Source organism: Rhododendron vialii, chromosome 9a, assembly GCF_030253575.1.
Source record: "Rhododendron vialii isolate Sample 1 chromosome 9a, ASM3025357v1".
NCBI classification, from domain to species: Eukaryota; Viridiplantae; Streptophyta; class Magnoliopsida; order Ericales; family Ericaceae; genus Rhododendron; species Rhododendron vialii.
In genome coordinates this window covers 8,288,098-8,302,752 of record NC_080565.1, presented here as the reverse complement: position 1 = coordinate 8,302,752, position 14,655 = coordinate 8,288,098, and the positions used below count along the sequence as shown (strand labels likewise).

The window sequence follows — 14,655 nt, the reverse complement described above, 5'->3', positions numbered from 1 at the left end:
TTTTATTTGGGTGGGCAACGAGGGGATGTAGATTTTTTTTTTGTCGTTTCTTTCTCTTTTGTGTTTTCCATTTCCATGCCAGGAAGGCCGCACACGCCTTTCATGCACAGATTGTGCACAGATTTTTTTTGGGATACATCATGGATTTCGCACAAATGATCTGATTTGTTCATTAAATTTAAAATACGTTTTCAATAGTCTCCGTAAAAAATTAGCTCAATCTGCTACTTACAAGTGTTCGATCCAATCATTTACTTTTCTTTATCCTGAAATCTCAATGAAAAGTTAAATGATTAGATTGAGAACTTATAGGTATCGAATTGAGCTGATTTTTTAAGGGGACTCTTAAAAAAATATTTTATATTTAATGAACGGCTCAAATTATTTGTTTGAAACCCGTGTTAGGCCCTACAAAAAAAATTGTGCACAATCTATGTGCTTTTGTCTGTACGAGTAGCAGCCTTTATTCATACATCTACACCTCTACAATAGTTCTACTATTTTGGGAGACATCATTATGTGCTCTTGTGGCACTGTTACGTGGTACTTCAGAGTATTATTTCACTGCACATTGAGTTGAATGAAACTTAAGCACTTGTTTTGAATCCCATACCAAAATGTGCGGTGGAAAGAGATCTTCGGACACCGTCCTTGTGCAAGGCGTTGAATAGTTTTTCCTATTGTAGTAATAGTACTAATTGTTTACCAATTTTTCCTACGATCGAAATCAACAGAGATTTCGGAAAATAATGTCAACATCAAAATAAGGGCGATGCGGCTATGTTTCCACAAGACAGATCCGTGGTTCCACGCCGTATTTTAAGATTTCACCGGAAAAGAAATGACAGTCGAGTTAAATGTGAAATTGATGATAGGAATGAAGACAAATGGAAGAGATTCTTTCATCAATCTTCAACGATTGATCTATCACCGTGGGCGACATATTGAAGATCCTAAATTAAGTTTAGAATATGAAATCTTACTCCTAATTATAACCCGAATGGGTTAGTAGTGCCAAAACTTAAGAATAAAGTTAAGACTTTGATTTGTTGAAGAGATTACAATGAAGTCTTAAAAGACTATTTATAGGAAACAATAAATGTGTAGGAAATAACTTTCTAACTTCCACTACTCTTCATTCTTTTAATTTGCTTCCAAGTGTCCGAATAACTTTCCTTCAACTTCAAAGTGTGTAGGACGATGACAAATGTCCTTTTAACTTCCAAATGTATAGAAGCATGCCAAGTGTCCTACACTTTATTAAATAACAAACAAATAAAAGAAATAAAAAATAGTTATATTATTAATACGAAATACTCCATCCGTCTCGATTTGTTTGTCCATTTTCACTATTTGGGACCTTTTACAAAATTGTTTATATATTTCAATTTATAATGTTTTTTTTATATATAATATGGATCTTGTTTGATAGATCTCAATTAGATCTAAAATATGATGTTTTCAAAATTATATAAAACATTATAGATTGTGAGATACAGATAATTTTTTAAAAGGCACGTATGTCGAAATTGGACAAACAAACTCGGTCGGAGAGAGTAATAAAATAGGAAGCATTTTCATAATTACCACATTTTGGTCGATCATCGACAAATGGTGAAATATGGTGTAAACACTTATCTTTTTTTTTTTTGATAAGCTAACATTTACCATCTTAATTAAAGGCCTCATTTTACCCTGCTTTTGCCAGCCTAGGCTTCTAGGTCCACAATCCTCGACCATTAGGCCATCCACAGTGGTATAATCAAAAAAGGATAATCAAAAGTTGACACATCAGCTTTTGATTATTCATTTAAGAGGTTGTTAAGCTTAACAATGTTAAGCTTCACTATGGTCACTTCTAGTCCATAATCAAAATATGGGGTCCACTACAATTTCATTCTCTCTCCCTCCTGTTTTTCGTCATTCACTTCCCTCCATTTACGTTTTTTATGAGTTAAAATATATCGATTCCCTTTCTTAATTTTGAAAAAAAAAATCGGTGACTTCCTTGCCTCTTATTATGATTTTTTCCTTCTTTTTTTTTTCGGGGGTGGGTAGTAGAAACAGGAAAGAAGAGTGAAACACCTTAATCTGGCGACGATGGATTGAATTGTAGATGATCGAGAGATATGAGTTTCACTTTTTGAGGAAAAGAAAGAGAAATAGTTTGTTGGCGAAGTGAAAAAGATATAGAGTAGCGAAAAAGTTTGGCTACATAAAATTTTTATTCTTCAATTTTATTTTTTTAACCAAAAAAAAAAAAGAGTGGGCGAAGAAGGGAAGAAAAAAATACTAGTTGAAACACATGTGTATACAAATTTTGGAACTAGTTAGCTTATGTGGTGTAGGATCTACAAATTTTGATTATTGAAAAAGGTTGTTAGTTTTGGTTATCCAAAGCCCAAAATTTGATTATTTCTAAGGATGTTGCTAAGTTTGATTATACCATTGTGAGTAATCTTTTGCACCAACATTGTTAACTTTAAAAACAATTGACATTTGATTATACCACTGTGGATGGCCTTAATCCTGTGGACCTATTGTCACATTAATTTCTTCAATAAACAGTTACTCTCACCCTCAATTCTTATTTTACGCGTTTGCGATTTTTGTTCTTAAGAGTTCTGATTGTTTGCAACATTATCGACATACACTTTAATGTTTCCGCGCACTTATTGTGTGACTTAGCTATGGAGACTACAACGCGGATAGATTTGTCAATATGGGTGTGGATCAAGAGGATAAGATGGTGTCGCATGTCATCCCGCCCAACGACATTATTTAGTTTGTGTTTTTCATTTCCAGTGTACCAAAAAAAAGTTATGGACTATAACTAATTAAGGGTAAAAATACCAACTATTTTTTCCCGTCTTTAATGATGTTTTTGCTTTTTCTATCATAAATTTGGTGACTTTTCAAAACTCTCCTTGCCAAGATTGATGATTAATTTTAAAAATATAACGTGAATCTTGAAAAAAATGCAAAAAAAGAATGATAAAAAAATTTGGTTACTTTGAAAACTCTCCTTACCAGTTACCAAGATTGATGATTAATTTTAAAAATATAGCGTGAATCTCGAAAAAATGCAGGATAGAATGATAAAAATAACCAGAACAAAAATTTAAGGAGAACGGAGCAAGTAACATCTTACTTATGACAAAATAAAGAGGGAAAAAAATAAAATAAAAGACGTGTCAAACATGGCCTTAAAACCATCCCGATTGCATGTTAAGAAGGTCGTGGGTAGTTCAAAGAGGACCCACCACCCAACACAACGTTGTAGATAACTATGGTACACGCTATTGGTGCCGTTGTAACGTTTTCAATGTCTTTTTCCTTGTCTCATTAGATACACATGTGATATTCCCATTTTTGGTTTTCAAAAGGTAGGGGCATTACTGTTAATTCCAATGAAGTTGGGGGGGACCTCGTAAGAAAATTAGGTGATGACTGATGCGGGCCGCTTACGCAACGGCTCACCACTAAGCTCGAATGACCCCATTGATGTCTTACCTTCTTCTTCTTTTTATTCCCCCTCCTTTGTTTCGCCCTTTTTTTTTTTTTTTTTAATCAGCAAATTTTCTTTTACTAATCACCGAATTCGAAAATTACAAAGATTAAAAGAAAAAAGGCACAAGAAAATTAAAATTACTTATGTTTGGTTGACATTTTAGTTTAGTTTAGTTTAGTTTAGTTTTGATAGTTGGTGGAGAGAGAAATAAGAAAATAATTAAAGAAAAGGGTAATGATTGGAGAGATATGAGAAAGTAATAATTGAAGAAATAGAATAATGATTGGAGAAAGAAATAGAGTAATAGTTGAAAAACTAAACTAAAATGTTAACCAAACACAACTTTAATCTTCATAGCTATTCGAGATTCAAGCGCTGGTCAAAGACCAATAAAATCCTAAGAACACCCCCAAACCAAAATTTTATTTTATGGCAGCTTGACTCTAAAATCGAACCCTGGTCAACTATGTATAAAGGGCAAACCCACGAACAAACCGAAATAATTAGGCTTTGTTTGAAACTTAGGGAATCAAAATGAAATACGAGAAAATAACTGAGGGGGTGTTTCCAGTAGTGAATAAGTTGTTGATGAATCTGTGAGTAGAGTTTACTGTAGCAAAAAAAAAAAATTTTTTAACAACTTTTTTGTTAGTTTTTTTTTTTGATCCGCAACTTTTTTGTTAAGGGAACCGGAATGATAAAATGCTAAGACTTTTTTATTAAAAAAATAAAATGCGTTAAATTTTTAGTTAGTGAAAACACCCCATGTAGGAAATGTGGGAAAATTGAAGAAAAATTAGAAAAAAAGTTGAATTAGAATTTGAAATTTTGCCTTTCCTTTTTTAAGAACCAAACAAGGGATAGGAATTTTTTAAAATCCTCTCTTCTTTTTCAGGTCTATCCTCAAATTTCAAACAGAGCCTTTATTGTCCTATATCCTCATTCCAATAGGCTCCCAAATCACACATCAGAAAAACCAATGGATAACCGCCACGTCATGATTTTAGGTTTTTTCTTTGAATTTTGAAATCTTTGACCCTACCGACACCGCACGTGGCGGCGGTAATCACGTGATGCCCTCGCTCTTCTTGCACCAGTAGATTATTAGATTAGATTAGATTATTAGATAATCCCAAGTACTAGTGTTTGATTTAGTGGACCCCCGCTAGTTGCATGTTCCTGGGGTCCACCCGTATTTGGTGGGAGTGCACACAGAGAAAGAAAGGTATTTCGCCCACCAACCTTTTAAGAAGACCACGTGAGTGTCTCGTTGTTTACAAGGCAATTAGGCAAGGCCTTTTCCCTTTTTATTTTGGGTAAATTTTGCTGATACCCCTCATGCTTTACGGATAATTTCTTCACGTATGAGAAATGATTATAATCTCTGCGATTTCAAAATATAGATAACTTCAAAATACAAACGGTTGGAACTGGGAAGAAGTTGCTCTGAGAAGTAAATGCAAAATATAGTTGTTGGGAGTTATGCCGTAGCAGATTTGCTGAGTCGGTCGACTGGTGCTCTCCACCGGCTATTTTAGGCTTCTAGTTGGTTATCCTGTGGTAGTCGCTGAGAACCGGTATGTCAACCAGCGTAGCATCCGTTCAAGCCAAAAACGTCCATTAAGAATTCTTTGACGCCTGGCTTGAACTCAAGTACTTCCATGAGAAAATCTTGTTTTTGAGAAATAACTGGAAAAAAAAAATAATTTCTAACACATTACATTTTCCAAAGTGTAATTAATTGGGGCTAGCTTAGTTGTCAGGACTCTTACATCTCATTAGAAGGTCAGGAGTTTGAATCTCTCATTAGAAGGTTAGGAGTTTGAATCTTCTCATTTGCGTCTGAGTGTATCTTCTTTTTGTATTTGTTGGGATTATTTCCCCCCCTAATAGGCCTTGTTGTTGGATTGGGCTTATAGTAATTGTTTGAGATTGTTTCTATTTCTAATGGAACTTGTAGTTGCGTTGAGCGTGTAGTTATTATGGAGTTGCTTTCAATTTCTTGTAATTTTTATACTTGTATTCTTCCATCCTTTGGGAATTTTTTTTTGCATGAGTTGGAAAAATCAAAGCTATTAACTAGCTATTGTTGCTTTTGTGCATCTTAGAATAAATGCTACTACAAAATTTATAAACCATTAAGCTAGATTAATTAATTTTGTGAACAATCATGGAAATCTTGGACAAACAGTATCCATTTCTACAAGGAAAAGATCATCTTTTGGAATCTTAAATTAAATGTGCATATACCTAACCCATGTGCAAGTAGTCAAGCACAAACCTACCCACTCTGCAATTTGCCTTTCTTGCTTGGAATCTACACTAAACCACAACAGGGCCATTTAAACTTGTACTATACCCCAAATGGGACAGTTTTTTATTTTTATTTTAAGGAAACATAAACATATATATTACTAACAACGAAACAAATAGAAATGACATAAAAGGTCCCAGTACAAGATAAAAAAACAAAGGGAAAAACAGATAAACAAACTCAGGTGTCGAAACGTACATTTCTCATGTGAGTGGAAAAATCTCGATCTGCATCAAGCTGTAGCCCGGTTCTCGTCACAGTCGAAATGGGACTGGTGGGAAATGGGACTGGTACCACCAAACAAATTTGTTACAAGTCCCAAGTTAATAGTATTAGTTTTCCCGAAAAATACATTAATTAAAAGATGTTAAAATTAGATCAATTTCCGAAAGGATTGCTTTCTATAGAAGATTTCCGAAATATGCTGATCGTTTGTGAGGTGACCACAAACGTTATCTTGATTCTCAGTGATCCCTCTCATAGTTTCACAAAAGATTATAAGCATCCAAACATAGTCGCAAAAATAACTCAATGGAAATCTCAAAATCTCAAGCTGACTTTGGATCTTGTATTTATTTAGGATTTGTAGAGGAAAAAAGAAATGGAAGGAACTTTCTTGTACTCTTTTTTCTTCTTAGATTTCTTGACTACTACTGTACTACACAACCCTTAGGCCAACTACTCCAGCTTCCATTACAAGAATTATTTGGGTTGTAATTATGTTATTTTAGACACTCTGTAGCTTTTCCAAGTTTGTAGCCTTTCCTTTCGCTTCACAACTACTCCTAGGACATACGGAGTTTTTTTTTTTAAAGAGATGTTATATACACTATATTGTTCCTCTACATTTCATGTGGGACCCACTCTGGATCCCACAAAAATTCAAAAAAATACACATGAATTTGAAAATATTGTTTTATGGAGTCTTGTAAAAAATCAGCTCCAACGAATATCGGTAAAGATTATTTCTGAATTCATAGGAGTAAAACTGCGCAGTTGAACAGTTTCGCCACTACGGATCAAGAAATAATACTTACCAACTTTCGTTGAAGCTGATTTTTTACAAGGTTCCATAAAATAATATTTTAAAATTTATGAATATAGTTTTTTAAATTTTTATGAGAGCCGGAGTGAACCCCACATGAAATATAGTGTACTATGTAATGGAATAATGTAGCGTACCTATCTTTATGCTCTCTTTTTTTTGGGTTGGGCAACCATGACGGACAATTTTATAATTTCCCACATGATCGTCTTTATGGAAGAACATCCGGAACGTTTCTGTTTTTGGCAAAATGCAGTTCGATAGGGGCTGTATCTTGAACCACCACGACCTGCACAAGGAGAGGGCAATACTTTCCGACTTTTAAGTATATAAAATAACTATCACAAGTAAAATACACTTTACAGCACCGTTGGATTGCCGAACGGACGGCCCGAATGTGCACAACACGGTACCGCACAGCACCATCCCCAGTTCACACAGCAACAGCACATGTCTATATGTTTGATCAGATATGAACAATGGATTCAACTATTTAATCCAGGTGATCACATACATGCTGTTCGGTTAAAAAATTTCTTACCCGAATTGTACATCGATCGGATGCATACTTCAGCAAAGTATGAGATGGATAAAATTAATCCGGTCACCGAAAATCCAATGGAATAATATGCTCGCGTCAAACAAACGGAGGCTAAGGATTAAACTCCGTAATTATGCTGTGTACGGATACCCTTGTCAAAAAAAAAACAGCAGATGATTGTGTCGTTTGTTGTCGTGACTAAACACAGTGTGTAAAAAACCTCAAACTTAAAAAAGAATATAGAAATCCAAAGCAAGGAAGATGCAATGCACATCAGTGGGTCTTCTTACATATCAATATAATCAACAAAGCATTCTATCTTCTGCAGAGAAGACAAAGAAAAAAAGAAAAATTTGAGCACCTTTCCCTCAGAAATAACAATTTCTAAATTGAATAAGCAAAACCTGCTTGCGATATCAACCATAAATTGGCCCGGACACCTGAGTTGTCAAAAACAAAAAAACAAAAGCAAAAGCTTCTAGGGCAGTCCTACGGTTTAAGGTTGCCACCGGTATCGACAATAAACTCAGAGAGGTATTGTACTCATCATCTAGTAAAGCCCTGTCTTCCAAACGGTTACCACTGGAATCAAGCATAAGCTCAGAGAGATCTGGTAGTCGTCTTGCTGGCAAAGCACTGTCTAACTTGATGCGAACACCACCGGTTCACTGTGTCATGTGGGGTCCAATGTAACCCGGATGGATTCTCGTGTTAACACGAAAACAATAACTAAGCATACAAAATATGCGAAAGAGTTGGCCAAAATTTTCCAAATGGTTAAAAGAACAGCCTCAAGTATACCATTCTTTCTGTTCTTCCCTCCTCCACTGCTTGCAGGGCTGCTTCCCTCTAAGGTCCCATATCTCTTGCATCAGATGGGCTGATCATTCCACTATGCACTGATGTGACCGAAATGTCCCATTTGAGAGCAATTCAACAAAAAAGTTTTCAAGTCTTCTTGCTCCTAGACCAGGCCTCAAAACATTGGCATCTCCCCAAACATCACAAGTGTTATTCAACTCGCCTAAACACCAGCCACCTGGCACTGGTTTCCCAGAACTCCGGCTCAAGATTTCCTGGTCAATGCGGTCGAGAACTGGATCATCAGGGAGAAATGGTGAGCCAAAGGCAGCTCCGCTTCCAATAAGAATGTCAAAATCCTCAGATTTGAGATGGCGGGGCTCCTTTTTTTCATCGAAAGAAGCATACTGCAAACCATGGTTTATGATTCTTTTGTTGAACTCATGAGAATTGCATAGAAGAGTTGGGAAGTAAACAGAAGCGGACGAAGGTGTGTTTGCTAAGTACATTAGTAGTGTCCTAGGTAGATTCTCTGTACCCACTATGCTGAACTCCAGAACCTTGCGACTCAAAACGGCAGACGGTGAACCTGCACGCAGAAGGATATTATTTTCAGTTCCCCGCAACCACCCTCCTTTTGGTAAAAGGATACAGTATTCTGTTGTGATGACGCATGCTTCACAGGTTTGAGCCTCAACAGTAATAACTCAGAAGTAAGTACGAGTAATAAGCTTAATGCTTTTTTGAAGGTCTCACTATTAGATCAAGCTTAGCTTGAGCTTAATCGCCTCAAAAACTAGAGTTGTTCCAAGCAATGTATTATCACCCATCCTCAAGTGCAACCAAATCTTGCATGAAAATTCACAAACCTTCACATGTATAAGAAGAAGGCCGACAGTTAAGAAGACCGACGAACATAGGCGGCTCTACCTTGAGCAATGGGTATCCAAACAAACACCTCAACACCCCAAATTATTTCTCACATACATGGTAATTTATATATATTTCAAGATCAACCCATTAGTTGAACACCCTATTAATCAATTTTGAACACCCACGTCCGATAAATTTGAACACCTAATATCGTACTATCCAACCCAAAGCCATCGTTGTTAAAAGAAAAGATGAATTTCCAATTTACAGATGTGAGTAAGAGATAAAGAAACTAAATTTACAGCAAAAAGGCAAAAGAAATACGAAAAATTGAATGTTTTGTGTCAAAGACTCAAAGCATTACACCAATTTACTAATTTTCTTACATGTGATTTTATGTAAAACTGATTGAATTTAAGTTACTCAATTATGAGAACCGTGGAAAAAAATTCTGGAGCCACCACCGATGATGAACCATTTTTTGTAATTTGAGTTCAAAATGTAATTTGCCAGGGTATTAGCGTTTCCTGATAACACAGCCCTAGTACCATGTTAGATGCTTTGGAACCACGTTAGATCAACATACAGCCCTAAAGCTGCTTAAGAGGGAATAAGAAGGACCCCTCAATGGATAACTCGCTATACACGAGCAATTTCACATCAAAAGGGCCACAAAATCATTAAGTTGCAGCTGGACTACCTGCAAAATGCTAAATATTGTCATAGTTCCAGTTTAAAGGTAGGATCATATTTAAGCCTTGCGATTCATCTCATTAACATCCAAGACTAGCTAGAATGGATCAAACAGCAAGAAAACACACTAACACTCTCATTTTCTCATAAGACTGTGCTCTCATATATGGTCAACCAAATAATTTAAGTCCCGCGATTAGTTGGTCTTGTTGTAAACCTGCCGAAAGAGAGAGCACGGGGTTTGTTTTTGATATAGCACTCGGAGAAGAGAGAGCATCGTGCTAATAGCCAAAAATCTAGACAGAATAGTCTGCACAAATGAAATGTAGATGAAAAAAGCTCCATATTGTGATGGGTTAAGGAAGAATGATCTTAAGTTAACATGAATCAATCAGGGAGACAAAGAAAGAAGACGAGGTTGTCTAAGGATGACAGATTGTTCGACTCGGAAGAACGACAACAAGATGGCATTCGAGAGTGGTGGTGGAGAGGGGAAGAAGTTTATGCAGGTGGATCTCCCTCATGGTCATGAGATCTCCCTAATGCACACCTGAAAGCCAGGGTTCCTGGGGAGCCATAAAGGGGAGTCTTTGCCTTTTGGTATCATCAAATCAACCTGGCCGGTTGATCCAGGTGAAGGTCATGAATAGTACACAAAGGGAGTCGATTGATGTTCCTAAGTCTCTTCAAGGAGATAGACGGAGTGTTTTTGTTTTAGTACTTCATAACCGGGGGTGGTGGTAGAAAGTTAAAAAAACCAAAGGCTGTGTTTGCAGATAGCAGAAGGCCAGAGAAGAGGAAAAAGATATCTATGAATTCGATGGAAACTCGGTGTTCATCTATATCTGGGATACCAATGAGGTCATAATTACAGAGCAAAGCCTTGGAAGCAGCTAAAGTCGAAGTCAAATGGTTAGAGAAGTAGGTTCCTAGAAGTCGGGGAGATCTCGGTCTTCCAACGGGAGAATCAGCAAAGCATGAGATGTTTGATTGTCGATGACTCGGTGCCATGAAAGCCTTCCGGATGCCTCCGGAGATTCTTGCCTATGTCACATCCATTTGTCTTCCCTCAAAGTAGTAGTTGAAAGATGGAAAGTACTGGGAGATCTCTAGCGAGATTGAAAATCGCACGAGCTTCTTCCCCAATCAATTGTCAAGAAATTACACTACAGGGGATGTCACTTGACTTGCGCTGCGCCTGACCATCGCTAGATAGACCTAACTCAGTAGACCCGATTCTTATTCCATCGATCGACTATGCTGCAAAGTGCAAACAACCCTCAAATTTAAATACATGACAGCTACGTTGATGCTTTCCACATGCAATCTATACAAGAATTTTAGACCAAATTACGAGGAATGAAATTAATCTCGAGAATAATTATACAAAGAAATCTGTAATCTGCCAATGGGATTGCCAACCCAAAGTGAGTGGTACTTTTTGGAGACTACAATTGTATTCAGATGAATTAACTCCCCTCGCAAAAAACTAAGTCAAGTCCCCCTTTCTCTTATTGAATATTGAAATTCAAATAACACATAATGGTTGTCAGCTCCATTATGATGCATAAGAAAACAGTCTTACTTGATCACATAACCAAATAAAAACCGAAAGAGATGACCTCCATTACTAAATACAATCTATTATCTCCATTGAAGTCCAAAAAATTGATTCTTTGACCGACTAGGTAAGTTTGAAGCTAAAATTCTCCACAGTACCAAAGAGTCCAATCAATCACCTGGTAAAAAATAGCTCTAGACATAGATACTCATACATATACCCATCGTGACACTTCAAAACAGCATTGTTGATCAACGTCCTTGAGAACTAAAAAGCTTGGTGTCATGCAACAACCATGTATTTGGCTGATGAACCCGTGTATAGGAAACGAGTAAGAAAGTCATTAAATTAGTGGTCAAAGAGATGGGCATCAGCCTCAAAGTACAAGTATCAAATTCAAAGGAATGTAACCATCACAGAAGAAAAACAGTATCAAATGAAAAGACTCAAAGACTCACCCATAAACAACTGGAAAGCATCTGGCAATTCACGCTTTTGAGTAGCATAAAACATCGCATTTTTCTCCTTAAGATACAGCCCCGGATCCACAATTATGGGTTTCAACTTCCGAGATCTACAAAAGAAAACAGATGCACAGCACCAAAGTTTACACACCACATTGACCAAATTGTAGCCACAAGTGTACTAATATGTGAGTTCAGTTCATACTCTCTCCACCCAATGTAACTTGTGTGGTTCACAAAATTAAGATCTCTCGGCAGGTATGACAAGATGTGAAGAAGATCTGAAAACCCAGGAAAAAAAAAACCCATATTAACCAACACAAAATCCCAATCTAAATGCAATTACGCAAAAAATTATCAACAAAAACATATACAAAATGTGACGAAGATTAGACAACCCACAAAAATTCCCATATCAAATCAGCAAAAAATGCATACAAAACAATTTCATCAAAACCTTATACCTGTGCACATACGAAATGTGAATAAGATCTGAAAACCCACCAAAAATCCCATATCAAATCAGTCAGAAAAAACCCAATCTTGATGAAATTACGCAAAACAACATCACCAAAACCCTATCCATGCAGGCATAAACACAGCATTATCCATTCATCATACCATATTGTGTAACAAGTGTGTTATGACAATACGAATATAGAAGAACAAACAAGAAAACTAACTCCCAACAAGTGGTACGATGGCTGGCAATCTATGGGCAGACACAGTGGTCGTACAAACTCCAAACAAAGTGGGTATTCAGCAGCGGAGAGCTTAATATACAAATCCCAATTCGGGAAAAAAAGTCAGCGGAAAAAAACCCCATCTAGATGAAGTCAATGGAAACAACAATATCAACAAAACCCTATCCGGGTAAGCATAAACACAGCATTATCATACCATCTTGTGAAACTAGCGGGTAATCAGCAGCAGAGAGATTGATAAACCAATCCCAATTCGGGTCAACCCGGAGCAGAATCGACGCGCCGTGGAGCACGGAGGAGAGAGGGGACGACCCTTTCTGGTACGCGAAATCGGGCTTCCCGATCACGTTTACGTTCTGGGCAGCCTTGAAAACGGGCATTGAGTGCACAATAAGGCCGAGGAAGTCGCGGTCAGTTTGGGCAGCGGAGCGATCGAGGTGGAGGAGGTACTGGTTCTTGGGGTGGTATACGGCGAGCAGGAGGCGGAGGATCCGGACGGAATCGTTGGCGGATCCGGAGATGAGGTAGGCGACGGAGGGGGGAGAGGGGGGAGGAGAGAGAGAGGAGAGAGAGGAGGGGGCGGGGAGGAGGAGGCGGTGGGTAGGGAAGAGGTGGGGGTGCAGAGTGGGAGGAGGGGAGGGGGAGGAGGGGGAGAGAGAAAGGAGGGAGAGGAGAGAGAGTAGGAGGAGGAAGGAGAGTGTTGTTGTGGTGGTGGTTGTGGTGGTGGAGGAGGTGGGGAGTTGGGGTGGATGCTGCTGCTGCTGCTGCATTGCTTCTGGGTGGTGGTGACGCTTTGTTGTGGTGGTTCTCTCACTTGTCATTGGAGAATGATTTTTTTTGCATTTTTAAGATTTAGATCTGTCTTGTGTATGTGTGGAAGTTCAGTAGGAAACTAGACTTTGGTTCTCTCTGTCTCTCTCAAATGGTTGGAACCTTTACCTTTGCCATGATACGAAGTTAACCATATTATTACGCATTCTTTTTTCAACAATAGGAGTATATTTTAAGGTAACAAATATACATGGTTAAAGACTTTATAAGCTAAAGACTTTCTACTGTGAACTAATCAACCCAACAAATATACATGGTCTTCTTCGACTATACATGGTGACTGAAATAGCAATGCAATCGATGCATATACGAGCATGGATTGATCGAGGCCCTCGATCGAGAGCCACCGTAATTAAACTTTATGTGTTAGAATACTCCATTTCATAAAAGCAAGATTGTCGTCTGGAAGTTGGGACGAAAGAATGAGCGACAGAGGAAGACTAGTGGGATGAGCAACGAGGATGGGGGACGGAATGAAACGGGATGAGCAACAAAGGGTGATGGGATGGAGTACTGTTTGTCTATTTTCTCGTTTGCAGTCGACGAATCGACTAGAGTTGTTACGTGTGTGTGTTGGAATGTGGGTGTTTGTGGTGGTAGAGTTTGGTTCCTTGCAGTATTTCAGGACTTCTCTGGAAGCAAACTTAATGAAGTGAATGGAGATGAAAGAAGAATAACAAAATGGACTTTATTATTCTTCGAGGTAAAAGTCGATTGACGGTGAGAACACAATTGAACAGACAGTTACGTTACAAGTTACTCCTAGAGCAAGAAATGTAAAGTACAGATAAAAGTAGAAGCCTTTGGGCGATTGATTTGAGGTTCTAACTGTCTTCTATTCTTGCATTTATAGGCTGTCTTCGACTTGAAATACTTGAAATTCAAATCAGATGGAATTCCCTCCTTCGATTTGAATTGAGTGGTTACTTCCACACTTCCTTATCTTGCTCCACTATCTGCACGAGGCGGTTACTTCTCCATGACCTCACACGTTCCCAATGTTGTAATTGCTTCAACTGCCTACCTGTATTAATTGTCTTGTCCACGATCTGTATGTAACTCATGCTCTGAAACGTGTTCCAGAGTTGAATATTAACCGTCGATTAGTCCATTTGATTTGCCTTAATAAGCTTCATATTGCATTTATATTAACTAGTCCAAAATGTGCTGACACGTGTAACATTTTGACCCAATCGATCATATTAGACTAAATTACTAAATTATGGTGTAAACAATGCCTCCCTATTTACCTGAGTTAGAGATTAACTTGGGTAAATAATCCCTTAGTAACTCACCGCCTATATAAAGCAGAGTACT

General features: G+C 37.7%; 1 protein-coding gene across 1 annotated transcript; it reads right to left on the bottom strand.

The window, feature by feature from the left end:
- Positions 1 to 7,668: 7,668 nt before the first annotated feature.
- On the bottom strand, positions 7,669 to 13,427 carry LOC131300356 (beta-glucuronosyltransferase GlcAT14B). Its single transcript, XM_058326143.1, has 4 exons — positions 12,704 to 13,427; positions 12,009 to 12,084; positions 11,798 to 11,913; positions 7,669 to 8,801 (listed from the first exon to the last, which is right to left on the bottom strand). The coding sequence occupies exons 1-4, from the start codon at positions 13,326 to 13,328 to the stop codon at positions 8,296 to 8,298; spliced, it is 1,323 nt and encodes a 440-aa protein (XP_058182126.1). The 5' UTR covers positions 13,329 to 13,427; the 3' UTR covers positions 7,669 to 8,295.
- Positions 13,428 to 14,655: the final 1,228 nt, after the last annotated feature.